The 27519-nt window shown below is 49.2% G+C and overlaps 1 protein-coding gene across 1 annotated transcript; it reads right to left on the bottom strand.

Annotated features, from left to right (window-relative positions):
- Nucleotides 1-637: 637 nt before the first annotated feature.
- On the bottom strand, nucleotides 638-27519 carry LOC131264154 (mucin-5AC). The gene is made up of 7 exons (XM_058266443.1): nucleotides 26427-27519; nucleotides 25790-26043; nucleotides 20989-21141; nucleotides 2063-3211; nucleotides 1477-1631; nucleotides 1130-1407; nucleotides 638-1053 (listed from the first exon to the last, which is right to left on the bottom strand). The coding sequence occupies exons 1-7, from the start codon at nucleotides 27517-27519 to the stop codon at nucleotides 638-640; spliced, it is 3498 nt and encodes a 1165-aa protein (XP_058122426.1).

Below are 27519 nucleotides of genomic sequence, written 5' to 3'. Positions count from 1 at the left end.
TAATGCCTTACCATATAGCGGTGCATCCAATAAAGAGTCCCTTCCCTTTGCGTGTGGTGGTTAGAAAAGGGACCAATAAGTTTTGGAGGTGTAATGTCCACTTAAAGCTAGATCTAAGTATCAAAATAGAACTGCCAAAGAATGTCTGATTTCGGTTGGATGCAAAGCCGTTTGTTTTTTGGTGATCTACTAAGATATCACCCGAGAGTTGCACAACACATGGACTGGATCACGCTGGGTGGTGAAGTGGAACGACTCGTTTGTTTGTTTGATCTTCTCTCTCCGATCAGGTTTGATGGTTGTGAAATGGTTGGGAAAAACGTGTCTTAAGAATACTAGCACCACTAACCGAGTAGTGCAGTGTGTTAACATGTTTGTAAGGATCGTCGAATGCAGATCGTGTAATGTTACGTGTGGAATGTGGATGTGGTAAATGTTTGTGGTGTTTGTTTCCGTGTCGAACATCGAACATCCTGCCAGCACTCGATCGACCTTTCCGATGGGTCGGTATTTGTTTGGCAGGACGGCACCGACGTAGACCAACATCGAGTCTGTTCGTGTACTCTATCACTGGGAGTTATTAGTTGGTGCCTGCTGTCTTTTAACTGCGTTCCTGCCCCGGAAGGCTGGAGGTTCTTTAGAGTGGCGGCAGGTACTTGTTGTTGTAGACCGGACCCTGGGTGGACTGGAGCTGCACTCGCGTCACCTGTGGGCTGTTGGCGGCCGTCTGGTAGTTCGGTACCGGTGTGATGAACTGGTTCGGGTTCTTCAGCGCCTGCTTGATCCACTGCACGTCGATGTTCGAGAACGAGACGATCTGGTCCGGTCGGTTGCAACCGTTGTCGGCCGAGTAGACACCCTTCAGGTAGTAGGTGCCGCTCGTGTCCGCACAGGCCAGCGCGCTGCCCATATCGACCTGGCAGGCATCACCCGCGGGTCGGCCGCAAATGTGCGACTCCGCGGCGAAACCGTTCGCCTGCAGCTGCCGTTGGCTGTCCGCTTCCGACAGCAACGAGATCGGCATCTGCTGCATCAGCGCGTTGGAGATGTGAACTGCAAAGACGAAAAATGCAAACCTCAATCAATCCCGCTCCTGGGCCCTCGAACCTCATCCCTCTCTATCACTTACTCTTCAGCACTTCCTTGCCCCAACCGGTGGTGACGCAGTTTTCGTACGAAGCGCTCGGAACCACGTCGTTCTCATCCAGACAGAGTGCACCGATGTGCATGTCGAAGCGTAGACGATCCTCGAGCACCAGCATGGCCACGTCGTAGTTCAGCGTGGTCGGGTTGTACGCCGGATGGTACACCACATCCTTCACGTTGACGATCTGGAATGGCTTTGGTTCGGCATCGACTCCCAGGCGCCATTCGCCTCCCTTGATCTGGATCGTGCGTGGGTTCAGTCTGGAGACAACAATTGGGACGTTTTAAAAAAACCCCTACCGAAAATAGGTTGTTTTATTATTTCCTTACCCATAGACACAGTTGGCGGCCGTCACGACGGTGTTATCGGAAATGATGGCGCCACCGCACAGCAGCGTCTTGTTTGGCTGGAACAGCACCATCGCCTGCCACGGGAACTCACCAAATCCAGTGCCGAGCGGTCCAGCTCCACGCGGTTGAGTGTTCTACGGAGAACGATAACGGTCGGGGACACCATTAACATATTTGTTTGATTTGATTTCACTTTAACGAGTGATCAACGGCCTCCCCCACAAGTGAGACATCAAGCCGACGATTAAAGCCAATCAACATCGATATTACAACACCCGGCTATAATGGGGCGTTAGAAAAGCGCCCCACGAGCGCGGATGGAGCATTAAGTTTCAATTTTACGACGCCTCCAAGCAATCGGCAACGCAATGATATACGACACAATCGTCGTATCGCATTGGATATACGACACACATTAGCATAATGTTATTGCTATTAGATCGCGAGACAAAATCAATCCCATGGTTTCTTTATGGCCGCCGTAAACCCCTATTGACTCGCAGCGTCCCTTGAGGGACTGTAGGGAGAAAGCTCTGGATCTTGGGACGCCGCGGGTTACACTTACGTAGTTCCTCGGAGCGCACTGCTGCGTGTTGGTGAAGGTACTTTCCGAGCGCTGGTTCTGGAACGGGCGGAACCGGGTGTTGCCGCTGTTGGTGAACTGCAGCCCGCTCGGGGCCGGACTGTTGACGCGCTGGCCGACGGTCGACTGGAAGGAAGCGGACGCCGTTACGCCACGATCGTACTGCGTCTTCGCCTGGGTCACACCAGTCCGCTGGCTGACGAACTGGTTCGGTGCAAAGGATTGTGTGGACGTTACCTGCGACGGTGAAGCCTGGATCGGCTCACCGGGGCGCCGTCCGTTAGCACCGTTACCGTTGGCGAGCCCGTTACCGTTACCGTTGCCGTTCGTCGGTTTGTACGAACCGTCGTCGAAGCCAAGGATCTCCGGGTTGTACTGGCCCAGCTGGCCGACCGGCCACGGATCGACGTAGTCCGGATCACGACAGCACACGCCGGTGAAGCCTCGCTCCAGGTTGCGGCAGGCCGTGACCGGCACGCGGAACAGCTTCTGTTCCTCCGTCAGCACGACGGGTGTCTTCGAGATGACGCCGGTCGACGAGCAGTACTCCTCCTCGGTACAGTTCATGGCGGCCGAGCAGCCGACGGGTGGGAGTGGGGCCGGTCCTTGTGGTTCCTGCGGGCGCGGCGGTTGGAACGGACGCTGGGGAGTCGGTCGCACCACGACCGGAGTTTCATTGGCCGGATTGGGCTGCTCGTCCTGCGGAGGTCTAATCTTGTTAGGGTCGTCATTGGACGGTTCCGGCACTTCCTCCCGGGGTGGAATGTACTCGTCGCCGCGGAATGGTGCACGCGTGGTGGTCGGTGGGGGGAAGTAGCGCGTCGTCGTCGGCGGCGGCACGTACCGGGTGGTGGTCGGTGGAGGTACGTAGCGCGTGGTGGTCGGTGGTGGCACGTAGCGCGTGGTGGTCGGTGGTGGCACGTACCGTGTGGTGGTGGGTGGTGGGCGAGGTGTGGTGGGTGGTGGTGGTGGGGGTGCGGTTTGAATGTTTGTGACAGTGTTCTGACCCTCCGGTGGGAGGTACTGATTTTCCGGTACCTTAACGACGTAGCCCTCGTTGGTCAGGGTGTTGGAGTCCGACAGGAGCGACTGCTGCCTGCAGCAGACTTCCGGTGCATAACATTCGCCAGTCTGTGAATAGAAGCAAACAAATGGGAACATCGATGAACAATCATTTTCGAAACATACAACTCTAAAGAAGGAAATTAAAAAGACGAAATCGTATCCATCGCAAAGGAAAAAGGACAATAACCAGAAACATTTTTTTAAAGTCGTTATAAGCTAGGCCAGAGATTGTCAAGCATATTATAATATCAGTAAAAATATTGCCATTAAAAATAAAAAAGACACACCCATAACATGTATGCAAATTAAATGAACAGGATAAGAGATCAAACTTACTAAGTACTAAAATTGATCAGGACACAATACGAATTGTATGTGTACTTTTTACCTCATAGTTGATTATTTTCATCTCTTTCAACGCAGCATAAAGCAAATATAATAGTATTTCCTAAAAGGTTGCTTGTTTTATCCAAATATCCACATGCGCAGAAAATTAACTTAACTCGAGTGAAGATCATTAATGAATACCAGCATTTTTACTAAAGGTTCTATAACAAGAACAAATAACACTAAATAACCAAACGAGGCAAAATAATTACAAATCAGTTTACTGCAGACAATGCCATTTTACGCAATATGTCGATGGCCAACCTTTCCGGGTGGAAATTTATTTCATTGTAGTAAGAAAATGCCGTCGTCTTCCAGCACTACACGGTTCATATCGAGCTCTTAATCAACAGAGTGATTGAAATCTTTACTTTGTGTTCACTGTTTATCAATGCATTAGGGTTTGGATAACACGACTTGCTTACGCGCGGTACCGAAGTAGGCCTTGTTAGATACGATTTCAAAACCTCACGGGACGTCAAGCTCCCTTATTCCGTACGTTGAGAATCACTGCCATGGACCGAACCGCAAACCGTACGTTTCCATCCAACAATTTCGCAACCCATCTTTGTCCAATTAATCTTCTCTGCCCATCCATCTTCACAGCCCTTCCACCAGCCGGAATTTGCCCAACACGTGATGGCTTAACGTGATGTAACGCCACGCGATATCGGAGGATTAACGACCCGCTCGGGAGGTTCTCAAGCCACCGTGTACCGTACGGTGTCATCTCCAAAAAAGGGGGGCTGAACGGTTCAAATGGCTTGGGCCGACCATCATCTTGTGCTCGCCAATGCCCCTGCTGTATGCGGCTGTATTCTAGCCGAACCCTAATCGACAACCGACGGCGCAACCGGCGAACGTGAATAATTAATATCGCTACCGGTCTTACACGTTGTGGCGCGGCCTTTGCACGGCCAAACGCAGCAAGGAACCCCATCGGTAACGCAGTGGCAAGAAATATCAGCTCAAATTAACCGACGCAGCGATCTTTAAGCCTTCCGTTCGGTCCGAAAGGTGGAACCGACGGCTTCCAGAGCCAACGCTGCTGGACCCCATTGGCGCTTGGCGCGACTGGCCCCCATGCTGTCATCTGTCAGCTGTCAAAAAGGGCATCACCTCAGAGAGGGGAGGGCCGAGAGAAATGTCAGCTGTAAATTCAAGAAGAAACACAACGAGCCCCAACGTAACGAACCTCTCCGTTCCTAGTGGAGCAAGTGTCAGCCTGTAAAACTGCCGTGGAACGTTCGTGGTGTTCGCTCTTATCGGGCGAATATGTCGTAATCTTTCTTTTTTTCCGCACCCACTCCCTTTCACTAGATCCCTCTGTTCCCGGCTGGGATGGCTTTTTGCCCTAAACTCCCCAAAACCGTCCCGTCTGTTCCGTCCTCCAAACTCCCGATCCTGACGAGAGGGACCGATCCGATCGTGGGGCAGCCTTGCGTCCCCAAAAGCGACCCACTAACAATCGCACACACCCAAAGGTGGGCTGAAGGTAAAAAAAGGCATGAAATAAAATAAACCGGACCAATCCCGGATGTAGTTGGAGGTTTCTCCGATCTCGGGCAGGTCGGGCAGCTCTCCCCGAAGCACATAATCGAATAGGACCGAAGCTGGGGGTTCGTTCGCTTGGGCTCCTTTTATTTTCCTTCCACCACCCGCCCGACACGGTTGGACTCTCGGTGGTTCGGGAGGTATTTTATGCTTGATTTCTTTTTGTTTTACCACTCTTTTTTACAGGTCTGCAGATTTGCACGTTTTTTTACATAATCCTCCAACCCTCAGCGCGTTTGCTTGCGGTGGAGAGGGTCACCAAGCGGGCAGCATAGGTTTTTCGGGGAAAACAAGAAGCTGATTGAAAAACATATTTAATGAAATCAAAAACCCAACAAAAAAAAACCCTACCCTTGCGTGACGACAGCGAGGTAAAAAATAAAAGATGTCCTCCACACACAACACACGCCGAGCGTAAAATCTTCGGCTCGATCACGATCGGCAAATAAATGGCCATCAACCGGAATAAATATGTCTGCCACCTGACCTGGCAACCAGCGCTGGTGACAACAACCGGCACCGGCGGTGATCGGTGTCATCCGTCCGGCTCAGTATAACACCCCGCTCACGCCGCTCCTCTGCCGGGTTGAATTGGGTCTCTCGGTTTGTGTAATAGGAAAATATTGACCCGCTTCGAGTGGCTGGAAGGATGTCTTCGATTTCCGCGAACCCCCGCACCGGGTAGCGAACGTGGTCAGTGGACAGTGGTCAATGTTTGCCGGGACTAAACGGCGTCGTTGTCGACAAATTTGATCACTGTTTGTCCAAACAAAAATCCGAACGCAGCACGCGTTGGCGTTGCCGGTGGATGATTGAGCTATTTCTAACAAGGGCACAAAGCACAAGGGTTTGAGTAGGCTACGGTTTCGGTGTCAAATACCGCTGAAATGTTTCGGCTGCTGTCAAATGGGGCATCCTGATCTGATCTCGTCAACCCAACACTTTGGTGAGTCAATGTCGTTTCTCTTTCTTTTTAATTCGCATTCCTAGTACTACTTTTTGAGTATTTTTTTTTTGTGTTTACCACTCTGTTTCAGACCCACAGGGCTACATCCTGGTTGGGTTTTACGAACCAGAACCGCGGGCAGGGCCGTTCGGAGATCCGTATTGTAACGAAAGCCTGCTGATCCTCTGATCGTATGCAAATCGTATGCTAATCGGAATCATTTATTTGATTGCCTAGAAAGCAGCCAGTATCGAGGACGCGGGATGTGGACCGGAGGGGTGAAATTGGTAAACGAGCAAAATGACCGCGGCAACATCTGGCTGATTTCTAAGGCCCACCGAAGCCCACGTCAAAGGGTTCCCTTGTCCTCCGCAAAACCGAACGTCCGGGTTCCGTCCCCATGGGATGGGGGGAGGGGTTTGCAGCATGAAACATGAGATGCCGATGCTTGGCTAGAATTTATGACGACTTCGCCACCCGCCAAATACGTCGTACCGGCACCGACCACCGATCTGGCGACGAGATGTGATGCTCAAATTAAGCCACACGGCGGCGTTTGCCATTGACACAGTTGCGGTCCGGGACGGGACCGTAAACAAATGTCAACCGGACAGAACGGAACATGGTGGTCCGCTTGGCCGCCCTTCGGAAGGACTGTATCGTGAGGTGCAGAAGAAAATGGAAGCCGAGCGCACATCGGTTCGAGAGCTTGCGCTGCCATTTTTAACCAACTTTACGATCGTGAACTCGCCGGTGAACCGATGTGACACGCAAGTCGCCGTGAAAGATCCCATAGATACACGCCGTCCCACACTCGATGATTGACTGGCGTGACTGGGGGGAGAATGTTTTCCTTGCCCCGCTGTCCGTGTTTATTACGGGTAGTGTTGTGTGTCTGCAAACATTCATCTTCTCTTCAGCTTCTTGTGCGTCCTCCCAGGAGAGATTGATCGGCGACGGTTCAACGGCAACGGGCAGACACGAACATCCAAACCCGACGTTTGAGGACATTCATCGGCGCCCATTATCAACACGATCATTGCAAGGAAATGGTGCCACCGGGCTGAGTGCGACAACACATTACAAACACAAAATTGGGGCTTCTTGAATTGAAGCGGCGCGAAGGATAAACAGCTTAAAACAGAGTTCACTTCATCCCGGTCAAGAACGCATTGTCAAACCCGGTGCTGGTGAAATATGTTTCATCTGACCTCCAACTAGTGGTTGATCTTTGAACTTCTCGCAAACGGACTGAGGGGAAGGGATGGTGGCGAGACAAACTCCAGCTACCGACTGATGTTCCTCCCCGCCGGACCACGTGGCGTAGACCACAGGCTAAAGGTCTAAACTTTACCACCGAAGCATCTCAAAACCTCCAAGGACCATTAAATGACAAACCAAATGGAGATTAAAGCAAGAGTGGGCAACATGGGTAAAAACACGACTTTCTTAGCACGCGATGGCGTCCCACAGCCGGGCGAGAGACATTAAACAAACATTCATCAACAACACCGATGAAACGCTCCAACCGGAGATGCCACCCCACGGGCTGGCGTTTTACGGCCCACCGATAAAGGGTTCGTTTCGAGGAAGGAAGCAACAGTTAGAAACCGGCCGGGGGAATCAAGTTTGTTGGCCAGGGTTGGTGTTTTTTTTTATGTACCGCAACCGAAACCGCACCGGCTGCGCGCTTCTTCAGTTGAGCCGGGTAGTTTGGAAAGCTCAAAAGGCTGCCCATAAATCTGACTACCGACAAACTTGACAAGGGGTGCTTGTCTGCGGTGACCTTGTCTAGGGAGCAGGTGGGAAGCCACATTGCCACTTTAAACGGTGTAAATCATGGAATGCATCCAAACAACCTATTAGGCAGACGCCCGTCAAGGTTCTCCCGGTAACTTATCAACGTTAGCGGATGTTAGAAGAGGTTATTGGGTTCTTTTGAGCAAAGTTGACGGTATCAGTGGCCATTTCACAATACCAATATTTGTTCCATTGGGTGACGAAATGGTTTTATTTATTACAGTAAAACGTACACTTCCATTTGAATAACCATTTCGTGCAATTATCGATCGTAAAATAAAATTCTAAACACCTAAACCACTGTCACCCGTCACTTTGCTCCAAATATCGTGGACGGTTTTATGGCGGGGTGTTTCCTTCTTCGTCCAGACCAGTTCCCAGCCGGGCGCCACAAAAGTGCCCAATTAACCTCCCACGAAGCGGTCGGCGCCGGGGGCCCGCTTTCCTTAAAACGAATTGATCTGCTCGTTGCATAACCAGCTCCTTTAGTGTTTCGTTTCCCTTACTCTTCACAGCATCGAGCCCCTTGGCCCGATGGGATTCAGTTTCAGCGTCTGCCATTTTTCTGGCAGAAAATATCAAAACGGAACGAACCGGAGCTATAAACCGTGCCGTGACATTCCTTAACCTGCCTCATACACACACACACACTCACACACTTGGTGTCTAATGGTTGCGAAACGACGAGATGAAAGCAGTCACTCTGAGGGGAGCTCATAAAACGGGCGGCGTGCAGAAAAACAAAAAAAAAGAACTCGAAAAAAACAGTCAACATTGGTTGACCTCGGCAATTAGCTTTGTGCGCAAAAGTGTGCAAGAAATCAGCAGCCGCGGGAAAGCCTTGGGGAAGTCAATTTAATTATCACCAAACACTGCTTTCGGTGGTGGTGGTGGAGAGTCATAGGACATCTCTATTTCATGGGCTGTCAGCTTTTTTCGGGAAGGTTTTACCATTTTTTTTATTATGCTTTTCTTTGACGCTGTTAAGAGGTTCTTATACCTGAACGGAAAGGTCGACGATCGCCGAAGGAGTTAGCGCGCGCGCACGTGGTCGCACGATTCCCGAAATCGATGGAGGCGCATGATGATTCAACACCAGAAGCACCTCCACCTGGCTTTGAAAGAGGTTGTTTTTTTTAAATGAAGTTTGTATCGATAAATACTGCTCGAGTTTTAAAACGCTTCAATGGAGGTTCTGTTAAAGAGTAAATATCCCTTGAAGCTTAAGTTCTCGTTAAAACTTAAAGCCAGATAAAAACCTGTCCCCTCGCCACATTTCTTGACGCGAAGCCACGAGACACGAGGAACTATATTGCATAAGTTGTCTCCTTTTGCGTGCCTCGCCACAATATGTGTCGGCTCTGAAGGAATGTCTTTCTGATAACTTATCACAACCCCCGAACGAAACGGAGCAAACAAAACCAAAACGAACGGCACCGTAACGGGACGTCAACGTGCATAAAACTGGGTACGAGGAAATATCCTCAGTCCGATTTTACATACCGTGTTTTTTTTTTGGCTCCCTTGCCTGAACAATTGCGAGGGTAGACAAGCAATTCCCCGGGCGTCGTAAGAAAAACCGAAAAACCGAAAACATTGCAAAAAAAAAATCGAAAGCCATCCAATCACCTGTCCCGAACTCCCGAACCCGGCACGCTAAACCGGTTTCTGGCATCTACATAGGTGAACCGATAGCAAATGCCGCTAGCAGAAGGAAACCCAAAACCTGGCCTTTCGGGAAGCGAGCAAAGCATGAAGGGAGCACGGAAGAAGGAAACCCGAAGAAGAAAACCCTGCCGAAAAACCGCATTCTTCGTGCCCGGTCATGTGTCACCCGCGGGAGGACCAATTTGTGAATTGGATAAGAGACCCGGTTGACGACGGGTCTCCCCCTCACGCTCGTCCCCTTTTTCGACTTCGAGCGGAATGGTTCCGCTTCCCAAACAGGCAGCATCCCGGCTCGGTCCCAAAAAGCGAACCAGACACGTAATTTGTGGTTCTCTCGGTGGGGCAAAGTGTACCACAAAAAAAAATGGAGGTAAAATAACCTCACAACGACATGCCTGTGCCATTGTTTCCTCCAACACACGCTGGACGAAGGATTTTTATCCCCGAGGCGCACCGGGGTTTGAAAGCGTTCCAAATGAAGGAAAACCGGGCTCGAAAAAAGGACCAAAACAATTACACACACCACACACTGCACCGCGCGTGAGCATTGACATAACGAGCGGTAATTTATGTGCATTTCCCAGCTGATCCCGAAACGCCAAATGTAAGGTTACTGTCTTTTTTTTTTTAAATGTTGTTGTCTTGAGCGGTTTTAACCCTGCGAGGCACACGATAAGGAGAGCGCGTTTTTCATGGAACCATGTTTCAGTTTCCTTTATTCCCTTTTTACCCTCATCTATGGTTACTTCGGAGCAACTCCATCCCGTTGATCGATACGTGATTTATTGCCGTTAACATGTTCAAAATTCGAACGAAACGCCAACGGAACGACAAGCAAAACCCCGGGTACGAAAGGTCAGTTTTGTAAAGGAAAGCAAAGCAACAAAACAAAACACTCTTACATCCCTAAAAATCTCAAAAGTACAGATAAACATTTCTTTACCCATAACACAATCGTCGATCGGATTTCGTTGAAAGCTTGACCAATGAGGTGGCCTTTTTCCACCCCAAAATTCCGGAATGTGTCTGACGTAATGGGGTTGGGGGGGGGGGGGGGGGGGGGGGAACGGTTGGGTAAACAAAAACAAACAAAAAAATGAAAAACCATGATCGAGTGCCCGGGACGAATGACAAATGGACGGAGCTGGGTGATAATTAAGCGGTTGGTTGATTATGGAAATTAATGTCTCCCCGACAAGGAAGTCGGAACAAAACGGCCCGAAAGAATGCGCGCGTCGGTGTAGAGGTGTTGACCGCTTCTACGCGGGCGAGTATGAGTAATGAAGTCGTCCGGTAAGGGGAAAGATTTTTCCCGCCCCGTAACCTGTCGGCGCAAATAGACCACTCTGCGCGGGTCGGTTCGGTTCGGTTTGCTGTGACAATATTTGCCGATCCTCCTAACGTCGTTCTTCGGTCGTTAGGATGAGTCTTTTCTTTGTCATTTGTTATGGTGTTGAGGGTTTCACTTTGCATACGAACTTCACCGAAGCAAAGGCATAAACATCTATTCTATAATAAACTTCCAATTTTAAACCCAATAACTAAAACAAGATGAACTCTGCATCGACCGAAAGAAAGAGATGAAAAAATCCTGAATCCTGAAAAAAATCGCTAGCGCCTCCAACCGCTTCCTAATTGGCCGAAAATTCCTCCATTAAGAACTGATTTCCCGCATCCGCATTACGTGCCGTTTTGGTGCAACGGCGGCGCGATACAATCGAGCCACAACAAGGGCCAACAGTGAGTCATTACCGAATGAAGTAATAAAATCATTGACGGAAGCACCCAATTTACGTGGGATTTACCGCGTTACTTTAGGCCGATCAAGATGCGCCCCCTCCCGTTTAGAGGTGTTTCGTTTGGGTTTTGTTTTTTGCTTCATTTTATTCCGTCACCTCTTCCGTCGGGGGAAGGAAGGATGGTGTGCTTAACCTTGTTAGACACGACCGTGCACGCGTTTGGCTCTCGCACGTAGGCGGAATAGCTAATGAGGTGTCTTGCGCGGAACGAGGCGCCGTACGAACGCTTCGACGGCCTTTCGACCGAGGCTTATTCGAAGCCTAAGAAGAAGAAGGCTTGCAAGAAACGCGGAGGTTCGGAGTACGTTTAGTTCCTCAGCCTGGAGATCACCTACGATCACCTACCTCACCAGTGGTTCACATTTTCATCTTCTCGCAAACTCAGACCACGCACACATAAAGATTCGTCGGGCGTGTGACATTAAACGTGCCACGACGTACGATATTAGTTTACCCTTAATATGAGCGGTAATGGTTTTCTGCTGTCGAGCGGGGAAGATTTGTCTCCGGACAATCGTTTCGCACATGGGGTTTTCTCTTCCCTTCCCGCGGCCCAAAATGTCAGCTGGTTCTAAACGCTGGCCGGTAAAAATGAAAACAAGGGGGAATGCCATTCGAATTTCCAGACGATGCGTTCAAAACCGGTTCCTTGAGCCAAGCTTGACCATCAACCGCCCCGAAGGATGTCGTATGCAATCCCACCGAAACAATTAAAATTGAGTGAACATACGTCAAAAAAAAACCATCATGGATGAGAGCAATAAATGTAAATGAAGTAAATAATTACTTTTTCCCATCATTACATCCTGCCGAATTCTTCTCTCCAATCAAGCTCCTGGCTTGGTCTTACTTTCGCTTTTTTATTTTTTTTTCCAATGAAGTTCTAGGTGACGAGATTAATTAATCTTTTGAACTTTTGCACACTCAAGACCTAGCGCCCGTCGATCGTGCATCGCGTTCGTCACTCGAGCGCCCGTTGAAGTCTTTTGTTGGCTCGCTGCTAGCTGACGTTGTCTGATCGGTAAACGAACGGTCGCTGCGCGCTCATCGCGGAAGCATTCGAACGGGTAGAAGAAGTGTGAATTTGGTAGACAAACTATCATCCTCCCCATCTTCCCCTCTCCATCCCTCCGCACAATCGAATGCCAATCATCACACACGGAAACGCGCGCCGAGCGCTTGGTAAACTTCTTTTGTGTGTAGCTCCATGTGTACACACTTCTCTTCTCAAGACTAGAAGGGACAAATAGTTTCCCCGTTTTTTGCATGACAAAGGGCCTTTATCGAAGCACACAAAGTTGTTGGCAGTGAGTAACGATGATGGTCGAAAAAAAAAGGCACAAGAAGCATCACCCAAGCCAGTATTATCTGATTAGGAATAAATTTCCCATCCGGACTAGCGAAAAGCTTTTGACAAACAAGGGCTTCTTGGTCTCACCTTCAGAACCAGAACACTAGCCCCTCGAAGGGAAGCTTCCTTTTTGATTATGCGAAGTTTAAACCAAACAGCGGGCGACTAAATCAATACCCGCGCGAAAAAAACACGTGGTGCCGGTTGATGAGATTGGGAAGCGATAAAAACGAAGCGAAAAACAAAAATCTCTGCTCATTTAAATAGTCATTTGTGACGCTTGATTGGCGTCCCAAGAACAGGCTCACATTGTGCGCGCCCTTGTGTGGACGCGATTTTTAGGGCCGTTAAAAGTCGATTCATAGGTTTGCTTCGATGGAACGATAATATTTTGTGGCTGCCCGGACGGTGGGAAATTCACCAAAAGGTCCTTCAAGCCGGAACCCTCATTTTGGAAAGATCCTTCACCGTGAGCTTATGTTTCGTTGTTTATCGATATCTGCTAATTCGAAGTATTTTTAAATGTCATGGAACTAAATTCTTCTTTGTGGGAACATTGCGTTTCTTTTTACGGATTAAAATTCCGTGGATTTTCCCACCTAAACAAAAAGAGGAAGCAATCAAAACCAACACTCCATCGTCGCGGCAATCGTCATCCCAACGATAGAAGGCCAAGAATCCGTTAGCATCAGGTTGTCGTCATAAACCGCGCGCGCGCGCACTCTCTCACACAAACACACACACACACACATAATTAATTCGACATGCGCATTGTGTTGCAGTACATCGTGTGTACTTAATTAACTGATTAGAATCTGCATCCATCCCCACTCCCATCGGGTGGCGTCCGGCAGATCCGTGAGATCGCCAATCAATTACGGATTCGCGTGTGGAAAAAAAAACAACCACACAACATGCCAGCTCCATTATTGGCACCCAGCCCGGTCTCGTTCGATTCGCTTCCCATCGACTGTCTCGAATTTTCCACGTACGCGATGCGCTCGTAAAGATGAACGCTGAACAACAATCTATTTTCACGCGTATCGATCGCGGATCGCAACAAAGTATTCCCAGCTCCGGGTGCCGGCGCATTTGCAGCAGCGGTCGAAGGTGTCAAACGTGGTCAAAACCGTCGGACCGCCGGACCGACCGTCGGCATCCGACGTTGATGGAGCAAACACGCCTAATTGCACTCCGATCGCGCGAGGAATCATCGTCGAAGCGGCAATTAGCTGGAGCGTGAGAGCCACTGAACAGAAATTTAGTCAGGCGGAACAGAAATACCTCTTCCGAACGGGGAAACTTTGTCTTTGGAACATTGTTTCCTTACATTAATGGTATTGGTTCGGCTGAATAGTTAAAATATATTGTCCTTTTTTTTTGAAAATTGGTAACAGCAACAAACAAACATACTAAAAGAACAAACAAACATAATAAACAATTTTATCTCTTTCGTTTCCAACTGCAATACCAAAAACACAGTAAAGCTTTTCCTAGAACGATACAAACGTAGATTCTACAAAAGATAGACGCATCTTCACAATCGTGGGAGCTTTCGGAAAGAGATCGATGGAGCGCAATTTAACGGGAGCAATCCAGAGGAAACAATTGAAGCATGAAATTGGCCGTCTACGCGCCATCACCAACATGTTGGAAATGCATTTGCATTCGAATAAAGCCTTGCCCACTCCGATTCGATTGTGTATCATGGGAAAAATTGATTAATGACACCCTTTTTTACGATTCCATTGCGCAACCCAGTCGATCATGCGCACTTGGGAGACGATGTTTCAGCAAACACCACCCTCCCGCCGGTGGAAAATATGTTTAATAACACTCGATGCTACCCAACATAAATAAATAAATAAAAAAACGAAACCAACTTGGAGACAATAAAAATGGACGAAATTCGGTCACAGCCAAAGTGTGACACACAAACCGGCGAAACTGAACAAAAAGAGGCTCTCTAATCGATCGTATCGAAGCGAAACTCGAGCTCTCGTAATGGGCAATAATTAGCCCGCTGGACATCATTTGCATAATTCGATCGTGTCGACGGTGGGGAGGGTGAAAAATCAAACCGAAGAGGTCGCTGGTGTCGCGGCGGCGATTCCTAATCGACGATTGTCGCCTCCCGCTCCCGGATCTGGGGTGTCGGTAGTGTTTGCTTAAAGGGGTCATCAAAGCGCAAACGCAAGCGTGTTTTTTTTTTTTGCTCAAACGGGGGTCTCGTTAATGAAGCATTTAAAGTTTTATTTGCAACAAATGACCTTAAGCCAATTATGCAACAACGCTGCACACCGGACGTGATCGAGTTTCGGTTGCAATCCAATCCGCCGTCAGTCAATGCGCGCGATTGCGGCTCGATCCCCTCCGGGATAAAACCGGTGAAATCGAAACCAATTAGCTTCGCTATCTTTATGTTCGATCCCGGGAATCTAATGAGTTGGACTTTTTTCCACCATGTTTGCAAACGTTCCCCTTGTTTTTTTACTCCTTGTTTTCTCTTCCTTTTCTATCGTTTTTTGCAAAAAGAACCGAACATTTTCTGGACCTCTTATCGGGCGGCGTCATCTTTGGCGGTTGGTTGGTCACGAACCCGGATATGAGCGAACCGACCATAGGCTCCACCGCTGGTCAAGTGGATGCCAAGTGGAATGTACTCTTGTTCTTCTATTGGTTGCTTTTTTTCTGGCTTTCGAACCACGTGTGGTTCCGTTTCACTGCGCGCCACTGTTTCACACTTCTACCGGATTCTACCGTCGCCGGGTTTACGACAGGAAGATCACCATAATCGGATCACCCTCCCACCATCACCGCGGTTCTTGGTGGTGGGGAATGTGAATTGGATTGATTGTTTCATCCGAGCGGGTCCGGGTAACGGTTGGGTAAGACCACCGAGTCGACGATTGCAATCGGTTTCCTGCCTGCATGGCATTACGAAAAAGCAATTTCCACACGATGCACCAAACGCAGATCATTCGCATTCCGAAACCAGACCGAGATCTCGCGTGGGATGGCGTAAATCCGGGTTCGAGTTATTCTCAGCGTGCTCATCTCTCATCTCCGACGGTTAAAATTCGTGGAATATTTGTGAGCCGCAGTCATTACGCGAGGTTCGGTTTAATTGAGCTAATGCTAGTGCACTGGAAGTGAGGAATTTCCCAGGCATTCATTGTGCCGATGATCAGAAACATACGTTGAGTTAATTTATGTTTGTATCGTGTAAATAAATTGCACGTGAATCCTTCTTTGCAAACTAGCAAGTTCAGAAGATTCTAAAATTTCGAAGCAGGAAGCTTCACAAAACGGGAAATAAAATCTGTAAAATATTTACAAAGTGTTTCTTAAAACACAAAGTAGTAAAAAAACAGTAGTAAACAGACAAAAGCATAAAATATAGCCAGCGATAAGCAAAAGCGTTAGCAAAAGAATGGCTAGATATTGGAAGACAGACTTTCCAATTATTTTGTCAGATGTTCCATTAACCATTTGGATCAGTATGATCAAACCTCAATAAATTGAATCAATATCTACTTGAATCGGGCATACGTTTTTTCAAGAAATTTGCAAATTTGATTTATGAGAAATGCAATTTGATTATGGGATTTTAAAACAACTGAGCAATTAATGCTTTTAAAGGTTTTCGATTTCGTCGACTTTTTTGTGGAAGAATCGTGCCTCCAATAATTTTGCACAGTAATGTGTTTAACCTACATAAAAAGTCCCCGAAACCGCAACTCTGATGATCGAATAAATTGTTGTCCCCGATTTTTCTCTGCATCTCAGATCGAAGATAGTTGCAGGGAAAAGAGAGATTGAATCATTCCTGTGCGGTGTTACGTAACACACTCTCGGCCGGACTTATTAGGCCACAACGCGCCGGCTGCAACATCTTCAGACTGGCCACTCGTTTTGCAAAGTCGGTTCCGATCCCACGCAGTTGTCGCCTGTCATCTGGCGCACCGACAGCGGGTTAGAAGGTGCAACTCATCCTCCACCAAGGGTTGGGAGTTTTCGCGATTTAAATATCGAACGATTTGAAAAAAAAAAAACAGAAACCCCATTGATTGACCGAATGACGCAGTTCGCCGGGAGATCGGTCTCCTGCCGAGTGTCACTCAACGTTGCATCTTCTCCACATTGCTGCATTGTGCAATCGACCGCGCGGTGTTGAGCTGCAAAATGCACCCAGCTCGACCCGCGAGTTCATTCGCCCATTTTTCCACCCGTCGGACGGTGTTGACCTCTCGGAGGGAGACTCGGGGACAGGGACCCGGGTGCGTACCTGAACCCGAGGGCAAAACGGACAGCAGATTGCCAACATACCGAACAAGAGAAAAAAAAGATCATCCAACAAACATGTATGTTTTTAATGAAATGCCACGCCAGAGATCAGCGTTTAGGTCAGTGGTGAGGTTGATTGCCAGCTTGGGGGTTTTTTTTTTCTAAGATGCAATCGACCCCCGACTCGCCACAGCACAAGAAGCAGAAGACGGTGAAGAAAGCCGTCCCCTTTCTTCGATTTTGTCACCGAAGAAACCTGCCCCCTTCGCTCCCCGGGGGGGACTTTTTTTTTCCTTCTCTTGTTGTTGTATTCAAATCAATGTGCAAATCACACCACGATCCACACCCTTTCGTTGGAGGTCGTCCACATCAAAGATGCGTTCGCGTGCGGTGAACTATGTGTGGTTGCGTAATGCAACATGTTCGGTTTTGAGGTCCGATGGTGAGGAATAATTAGGACACGAGACCCAGGGGCCCATTTCGCCGTCGGGTGACTTGCAGGTGACTGCAGGAGCGAAGCGTACGTCCTTCGTGCAAAAATGGAAAGTCCAAGAAACCCAAACAAATCTAACCTTTCCGAGCCATTACCGATGACGGGTTTATACAGTTCCATCTTGGTAATGTTTTCCCCCAGCTCGTGAAAGTTTTGCAAACCCGCCGCCGTTAAAGATCTTGAACTTGAACCTTCGACCGTCGGCTCATTTGTTCCAAAAATAGAACATCTTAAGCGGATGACCCCGTTTCCGTTTTTCTTTCTCGCCACTTCCTCGACGGGTGAGAAACTGGCAACCTCCAGAAATCAAATTAATCTTTCAACCACGCTGCGTTTCGGTTTTGTTTTTCCCCGTTTCGGCCGTCCAAATAACGCCTAATAATTGTCATTAAGCACCATCATCATCGGGTGGAAAAATTGGACCCCGCGCGGCATTACTTAACCTCCTCGCCGTGCATTCCACTCGCTCGTGTTTGCATTCGATTGGGTTTTTGCTTAATTTTCATCAATTACAACTTAATGAAGTGGAATAATGCAACCGGGTGCGTTTTCGCACATCGAAAAAGAAGGTTCAAAAGAAACTGTACCTTCTCGGCCTAAAAGAAAGACGGGGACACGGGGAAAAAAAGTACCGATGCACAAGAAGAAATCACGATAAAATAAAACACGCCCAAAATCGCACAACCAAAAACAAGATCGATCCGCGGGATACGAATTGACGATTTAATTTTGCTCGATTCGGTTCGATCGTTGTTGCGGTTTGCTGTTTTCTTTTCTGCTTTCCCCATACCCTTTCGATCGCATTTCTTCGGCATTCGGTTTCGGTGGTCGAATTTATCATTTTGCGGTCGCATACGTATTCATTACGTTCGACTTATATATGTTTGTATGCTTTTTCTTTCTCTTTCCACCCTCCGAGCCAAGAGGAAGCCAAAAAGGATGCCCGTTACGCAAGGGGCGGTTTTAAAAAAAAAGTGTGTTACGCCTCGAACTCGCAAAAACAGTAGAAACTTTTTGTAATTTGCTTCCAAAAACGAAATGAAAAATCTATTAAATTGGTAGAGCGTTTGTCATCGGCATCAAAATGCCTTCCTAATTGCCACCGGCTTCGATCGGACGATCCTTGGACCGATCACCGCCAAAATGCCATAATGGGACCGCGGGCACGGTTTTAGGTCCGGTAATCACCTATTAATCGTCCATAATCACCTCTAAATCCCCCCTGCCCCGAAGGACACCGCACCGGAGATCACCTTCGGCCCGTCTAGTCTGGGCAGCAAAATTAATCAGCATCGAACATCTTCGATTGTGATTCCCCCAAAACACGAAAGAAATCAATAAACCACACACGAATTTCGCCACCACATTTGTCACCTTTAACCTCGGGCGAGATGGACGGGAGGGGGGAGGGGGACAAATGGCAAGATTTGGTGGAATGTAGCCAACATCATGGATGACCGGCCACTCCTCCCCCCCTCCGTCTCGGAAATCGATACCGTCCGCGAGATTCGCCCTCGAGGGGAGAATAGCATAAAATTTTCAAACACGAAAAACACTCAACACCATAATGACCCCCCCTCCCCCCACTCTAATGGGAGTCGCGTCATGTTTGTGTGTCCGCTTTTGGCCGACCTAACCTTACCCGAAGGAAAAGAAGGAGGAGAGGGGAGAGCGCAAACGGGCCGTAATTTCAAAGATAACCTCCAAACAATCTTTTGGCAAACAACATTTTGCCGAGCTGGCAAATAAAAACCCGGTGTTGATTCGGAGGGGTTTTTTTTGATGATCACAACAAAAAAACTAGGAGTTTCACCAAGCGTGTGACATTGACCATTGGGAGTTTGATAGGGGTTTGTGTGTTTAGGTAGCGTACGTTGCACGGGTCGCTGGTTAATGTAAACTTTGATCCGGGCCTCAGCGGTTCCTTGGCATTTGCAAAGTCAATTGGAAATCGGCTAGGAGCTGCAAACTTCCTACAATTAACACACCAACGAAGCGTTACGAATGTGCAGAGCCATTGGCAAAGGGCTCACCCACCGAGGTAGCTATGGGAGTAGGAAGCTGCGAAAAGCCAACCATTTCGCCCACGAATATACGATCGGCTGCACCCCACGGGGTGGAATCGGGGTAGAGGAAAACACGGGTATCCACAAACCACCCCATGATCCACGACGACACACTAGCTCAGGCCACACACACCGAAAGTCAAGGTTAAGACAACATTACCGCCTTCCATCGTCGATAGATTCGCGTTAGTTTTCGTGTGCCGTTTCACTTTCCTCGCTCCTCGAACCAACTCCATGGGCCGCCCCGGGGGTAGGGGGGAGTTGGAGTGTTGTTTACCAAAGGTAACTGGGTGGGTTTCTTGTGTGCGCGGGGGAAAAGGAACATCTGCCTCGATTACGCCATCGCGCCAGGAACACTTTGACGTCATCTGACGTCGAACTCCGTTATGCGAGACGAGGTTTTGCGTGTCGGCGATGACGCGATGCCGACGACTACCGGTTTCCCCAATGGTTCTCGGGGGAAGGTGACCGGTGCCGTGCCGGGAGCGGCGAGGGTGAGTGACCAGGTTCAGTGCGTCCTTTACGTAATCCCCCAAGGAGAGCCAAGGAGCTGCATCCTTTCCGTTGTCGGGGTTAAATTGACGTTACGCCAGCGCGATCCTTGCACCAAACATCTCCTTCCCTCTCTCTCTCTAGCGTCACTGTGTCCCGTTTATTAATTCACTATCAACATGTCGATATCGACCGGACTGACAGGAGCCGGGTACCCATGCCTCGGGGGGAGCTTTCGAGGTCGGGTCGCAATGGTCGATCGGGACGCGAGGAAGCCTGGTTTGGACGAACGGCATTACGCAACCGCCAGCCACCGACCGATCATCTCACCGAGGGTAAGCAGGAAGCGAAGGAACCGGAGTAGCAGACGAGCGAAATGAAAACAAAAAAAAAATGCAACCCTCCCCGAAACCCGCAATCGGCGAACCGCAGGAGTTTAACTCCATTTCACGCAGGATACGGCGCGAATCGAACCAAAATGAAAGCAAACATCCATAAAACATTTCACACCACCCCATGAAGAGGGGATGGGGGGAGCAGGAGAAAGTGGGTGGAAGTGACCCTAGAGGGAAGGACACGGCCGGGGTGTGCGCAATGCGCTCAGTCGGAGTCGGAGTTCAGAAATCCGCTCCAACTCCAAAATCGCAACAAAAAACGCCGAAAAGCTGACGCTATAGGAAAGCAAACCCGACGAATGCTTTCACGCTTGCAGTTTCGTGGCATCTCGAGGGGGGTAGGGAAGGCGGGAGGGTGAGGAAAAGTCAGCAGCACATTCGGCAAGGCCGTCTGCGTCTGGTCAGGTCCCACAAAAAAAAACAGTGCATATCCACCACGATTAAGTAAGACAGGAAGACTGCGTTCGAACTCCTCGCGTTCCGTCTCTTCAGCAATTTCGGGGAACCTGCTCCGTTTTGGGATGGATACGATATCTCCAGTGCACCCCCCGGAGTGGAGCTGGTGTGAGCGGCAGCTCGGGAAGGAAGAGAAGGCCTGGACTTACCAGTTGCTGCGACGAGATGGCATTCTGCGCGTCGAAGTTCAGCAGACCGTTGTTGCATAAGCTGGCCGAGACGCAGACGTGGTTGTTGTCCGGGCAGCGCGTGGCCGGCGTCGGTCGGATCCGGCAGCACTGTTCGGTGGCCGAGTTGCAGTTCTGCAAATGGGACGAAACCGGGAAGGAAAAGAGTTGAGGTTAGGGTCGTATGGAGGATCATGTGGCACGTTGCCTGCAGATATCGCGAAATTCCTTTCCATTCGGTGAGTGTGTATGTATGTCCGTTCGTCGGTCCGTTTGTGTGCAACTCTATCATACATTCTCAGTAAATATAAGCAAACATGTGAGACATCGTTTCATCGGTTGTTTGAATTCGCGTCACCTCTCCGCAGCACCGCTTCCCGTTACGAAAAGAATGTAAATGGTGTTTGACTAATGATGCGTCCCTTCCCTCTGTTCCCTCTGCATCCCCCTCACGACACGGCAACATACGCAGCATGCCAATGAATATTTATGCATGTGAGAATGCCTCTCAGACAGGCGCGCAAACACATCCCTCCCAACCCTCCATCGGAACAGGTGTGCACGCACGCACCGCGTTCTGATCGTGACGCACCTTACTGTTCGATTGGATCTGCCTCGCCCGAGAATTGAGTGAGTGAAAATCACGGCCGCAGGGGGATTAATTATACTCATCGATCTTGAAGCGCTTCGTGACGGTTCCGCGTTGCGGGCGAGTGGGAGATCGGAATTAGGGTTGTTTTTGACACCCACAAGTCATCCGCTGGTTCACAGCTGAGATCATGTTTAAGACGTTATAAGTTCTTGCTTTCGATTTACGTCAACATTAAGGATTCAAAATAAAGTAATAATGTTTAATGTACCTTCGACCCCGAAGGACACTTACACATGTATTAAAACTGAATAAAACTGTTGTAAAGTATTCGGTGTAATAACATTTAATGAACTATGAAAAGGTTAACTCCAGGGCAAGAAGCTCGACTAACGTATTCATGAATTTTCGATCTTGTGTTAACTCGCAGTTATTTATTTTTTTTAACGTCTCATTACATTCACCTAATAATTTCTCATCATTATATGCCACAGTGAATTGTAATATTGCAAAAAAAATACTTCGAAAGTTTCAATTATTGGTAACAAACAAAAAAATAAACAAGTTCATTAATAGGATAATAAAAGAACACGTTTTTAGTTTTTGTTTAACAACAGGTCGAATTGTATAACTTAAAGATCGGGTTGTTAAACCAACTAAATACAATACAAAATAATTATATTAAATTGAATTTGATCATTTTACTGTTCTCAACATATTTCAAATTCGTCTAGTGACTACAATCGTAACTATAATTTTTTTCTATTTCATTTTAAAAAAAATGCAAGAAAGGAAAACCCTGCGGAAAGATAAAGTCAGTCAGTGCTTATGAGCATTGGTGAAACGGCTTGTTTTTAAATATTTTAGCAGTAGATCATGCATTGGCGTAGTCATAAATTTTAAAATTTAAATCAAGCTTAATTTTAAATAAAAAGAGGCTTTCTAATTCCCATGAGAAACGAAAAATAAAACACAAATTTTACTCCGAAAGTTATGTTGCTTTTGTAATTTGGTAGGTTGCATGCATTCCGCAAAGCCTTTCCTCTGAAGGTTGCGCAACCGCAGCTGAGTTTCCTTTGCGTGATTGAAATATTCGCAGATCTCAATGCTACAGTTGCAAACCTTTCCTAAACACGCGCTTCGTGCCACAAAATGCCTACCCTTCCACTGTCTGATAAATCGCGTAAAACTAGCATAATATACCCATTATCTCGTTAAAATGTTAAACTACTTCCTTCCGCTCGGGGTGGTTCGTTCGCGCATGCTCGGTGAATTTTACAGTTTTACACGCCGACGGCGGCCTGCATGCCCGCATGCCAAAGCATCATTAAGACGAACCTCAGCGCGAACCGAAATATTCAACACCACGCATCGAAATCCCACCGCCGGGCGCAAAGGCATAAATTTCTCCCACGATGGCGTTGTATGCACGTTCGTGACCAAAGGCAAGCGGACGGTAGAGGGAATGTGGTTGGCTGCCGGGTGCATCAAAATGTTGCAAGCGTGCATACGAAAAGTGCATGCAGCTGCGATACAATCGGTCGTTTTTAACGAATACACCATCTGATAAGCCACCTTTGGCCCGGCGACATTGCGCTAACATGCAGTACACACATACACACACATACAGACAGGCGCACGGTAGTGGTTCTGGTGTTGACACGCGCAAGGACGAGATGGCCCTATCCTAACGCCGATAGGCGAGTGAGTTTGCCCACGGCATGGCGTGTTAAACAAATCCGAAGAACGCTGTCGACCCTATCAAATGTCGCGCCTCGAGACGCCACTCGTTCGTGGCGGCAGGTGAATGTCCGCCGAAGTGGCGATACTGTTTAATAAGCGACCGCCGCCGCCACCATCACCACCGCCGGACGACGGATGATTTAAAAGCGATTTAAATGGCAGCCATGTTTAACCTTTCGGGGTGCGCTGGCCGGTTCTATGCGTTTCACTTCACCGCAATCTATTAGATTAAATCCCTCCAACCAGCACCCAGGACGCAGCATCACCTGGGGGGTGAGTTTATCTTGGCGAGGAAAATTTATCACCCCATGCTTCCATTTTAATTACCACCCGGTCGGAGCGCGTCTCTAACGGAGGCTGAACGAATCAATCGACTCCGGCGCTCCCGGTATGCGGCTTCTGTTTCGATAGCCATAATTCACCTACGTTCACGTATGAAAATTCATCTATGGACGGCATTGGTAGAGGAGGAGGAGGAGGGCGGGATAGAAATGGCAAGGTTGGGTTCATTTGAATGACAAATTGTGAACGAGATGAAGCGTAAGCGTATGTGCGAAGAGGCGAAGATGCAAATGGCGATCGGCAATGCAATGGCGATGATGATGACACGTTGATGTTCTTGATTGCCGGTACAACACACAAGCCGCAACCAGTGCCATCCGTTCCTGGTGTCCACCGTGCGCATACATTGACGAACATGAACATTCCCCCCGGGTGTTGCATAATGCGATCGAAAGTAATAGTCTCTTCTTGGCATTCCTCTCGCCCGCCGTTGAAAGTTAAAATAAATTACGGCAAAACAAAACACGGCTCACCCGGCCCTAGCAAGCCTTGGGAATTCGTTCCAAAACCCAACCGAAAAGTCTCGTAAATAAGGTACGAACGGAAAGGGGAAAAAGTAACTCTGCCAAGCTGGAGGATAATTTGTCCCGAAACCGTGCCCGACAAATGCGAACACATTTGTCACTTCTGCCCGAATTCACCTGTCACTTTCGATGGCCAGTTTTTCCCTCCAGAGCAGCGCCAAAATTGGGCGCGCACACTGTGGGAGCACGTGCCTCGACGCCGAAACGTTACCAATTTATGTGACACCATCAATGAGCCGTCTATATTCGTGTCGAATGACCAACGATGCCCCGTTTCCCGTTTTCTTTGCTTGTTTCTCTTGCCTTGCCATACTTTTGCCAAACACCACAGATAAATTCCACCGTGTCAGCAGGTTCGGCGCCGTCGTAATTTGAACGTGGGCCAGCTGAAAGGAAGAGCAAAGAAGGAACCAACGACTTGTCGACAACATTCCTGGTGCACGCGTGAGGCGCATCTTTTCGCCTACGCCTACGGTAAACACACGCGCGCCGGGAGTTGATAGAGGCGAATTAATTTTTTAAATCCGATCACACTGCGTGTCACTTTTCGCACATTTCGATTGAGACGTCCCGAGCTGGTGTTATCGGCTGCACGTGGGTCGATGGAGGCCGTTAAATTCGTCTTCCGTCCGCCCATCACCTTCGGTTACATCACGCGGCAAAGGTTTGGCGTTAGTCCATTTAGATGTCGCTTGGCTTTTCGAATGCTCATCGGCGAAATTTGGGTCACCGGACAAGAAGATCAATCATCGAGCGTTGGTTAATCGAACCGATGGAATCGATCGAATCGACCGATGAAGCGATGTCAATTGTTATTAATCGTTAGATCCCGTGCTCTATTGTCGACGGAGGAGTCTTACCATCCTTCGCCGACATGTAACCTACGACTTAATACACCCCAGCGTAGAAATCAATTGACCCGGGATTAAAATGTTGCGCGCAAGGGACCGACATGTCATAAACAACTCGCTCCATTTGCGTCTGTGTGTGATCGATGCGTGCTGTTTTCTGGGATGACATTTCAATAAGCGCGCCAATAGTCGACTGTTTGAGTGAGTCGAAATGGTTGCCGCGCCGACACGAGCTGCTCAATTTGTGTCACTTTGCGGTACGGGTCCGTGAGTGAGTGATGTGATGGCAAGGCGTGTGGAAGTGTGGTTGTATTGAATGTGAAAGTTTAACCGACGAAAAGATCATGCGTCCTGCCGGGAGATCCCGGCCATTGCATCACAGCGACTATGTAACGTCTTGTAACGCTAGCACACAGCGGCATTAGGTTACTTCTTTCATTATCTCAGTCTTCTGGTATTATTGTCACCGAGGGGAGTGGGATTGTCAAATGCCAAGAAGAATGAAAAAGATCTTCGATGCGCGTTGTGAATTCCAATTCAAAGGACCATGGGATTATAACATACGCATTCAATTTATCACTTATGAAGTCAAAAGGAACAGACTCGCATCGATCTGGATGACATAGTTGCATCGAACTAAAGTCCCATTTGCATCTAAGGCTTTTAGAATCACCGTCCTCAATATTCGTCCTACAAGTCCTCTGCAGTGTCCGTGAATACAGACTGAAACCTACCTGATTGTTGGTGTTGAACAGATTCAGCTGCGACTCGTCGACGAACCCATCGTTACAGAACTGATTCGGGGCGCAGATCTTGTTCGGCTCGTAGCACGGGATCGTGTCCGGCGTCGGGTAGTTGTAGCCGTCGGAGGTGACCGTCGTTTGCTTGTAGAACGGCCGCGTTATCGTACCGGTGGTGATGACCTTGTTCGTGATGCCACCTTCGGTCCGCTCCTGGGTCTTCGTAACCGACGTGCCACCGTAATTATCTGGACCGGGACGAACACAATGTCGATTAGTTGATGGGCGCACACACAGGGAGGAGTTTATCGGTGTACTAAGTTACGCTACGGTCAATCAAACTACACTCGAAGCTTAAACAAAGCATGCAAAACAAAACGCTCTACAGTAGCAAACCACCGGCTATCGAGCCGATAAGATAGAGATAGCGGAGACATCAACCAGAGATTAGACTACTCTACGGAGCATGCAACAGATCTTGGGTAAGATACGCTTAAACGTCGACAAGCTCGAGTCTCTTAAACCATCCGGAGAGCTCGTTCGTCTTCGGGATGGACCGCGGGGTTGAATCGTAATAGCTGAAAGAAAAGGATTAGCGGATAGCGAGAGAGGAAAAGCGAAAAGGCGTTACTTGGCGTGGTTGTTCCGGTGGTGGCCGTTCCGACGACCGTCGTGGTGGAAGTAGAGCCCTGCTGGCCCGGCTGGCCCGGTTGGCCCGGTTGGCCCGGATAGAGGTTAGTTTGGACAGTATTGAAACGCTGCGTATCTACGTTAGTCGTTTTAGTAATGTCGACGGTGGTCCGTGGAACGGCGTTCACGTTCGAGGTGATCGTGTCCGTCCGGACCCCGGTCGTGGTGATGGATGAGGTTGCTGGTGGTGGTGTTGCCACCGGCACTGGAGCTACCCCGGTGGTGGTTTGCGTTTTCGACTGCCGGTAGACGCTGGACGTAAGAACGCCCCCCGCACCAACACCCGGCTGCACCGTACCGGTGTTAACCTGCGTGTTGGACGTGGTGGAACTGGTCCGCGAGGAGCCAGCAATGACGCCGGGTTGGACGGCGCCCTGGCCGAAGGTGCTACTCGACGAGGTGCTCGTTCGGCGAACGCTCGTTTGAGTGCCACCGATCGCACCGGCTGTCCCGACCGCACCCACCCCTTGCTGGAATCCACCGGCCGTTTGCGTTTGCGTCTGCGTTTGTGTTCCGGTTGTCCGCGAAGCGGTCGAGGTTTGAGTCGATGTCGTAGCACCAACGGCCCCGATCGCTTGCCCGGTTTGTGAGCCGGTCGTACGTGAAGAGGACGATTGGAAGGACGTCGTGGCCCCACCTGCAGCCACTCCGGCCGCACCAACAACACCACCAGCACCACCAGCACCACCAGCCGCCGACCCGGCAGCGCCATCATCACCATCGCCACCGGCGCCCGGAGGTTCCTGGACCCCGCCGCCGATTTTAGTAGCCTTGAACGGGGTGTCCGGTGCCACCCACCAGAAGGTGGTTTGCTTCTTCTGGTCATGCGGGATGACATCGGCACCGCCCGCACCGCCACCCGGAGCCTGACGCTTAAACGGCTGCTGGACATTACTCTGCGAGATCTGCGCCGACACCGACTGGAAGCCCTGACCGGGCGAGAAGAACTCCGGCCGGTAGCCTTGGTTGAGCTGGCCCGACGCCAGCCCCGCTATGCACAGCAGCCCCACCAGGGCCCTCGTTCGATGGTTCAT

Source organism: Anopheles coustani, chromosome 2, assembly GCF_943734705.1.
Source record: "Anopheles coustani chromosome 2, idAnoCousDA_361_x.2, whole genome shotgun sequence".
Classification (NCBI taxonomy): domain Eukaryota; kingdom Metazoa; phylum Arthropoda; class Insecta; order Diptera; family Culicidae; genus Anopheles; species Anopheles coustani.
The sequence above is the reverse complement of the archived record's forward strand: the minus strand, read 5'-3'. Positions and strand labels throughout refer to the sequence as shown.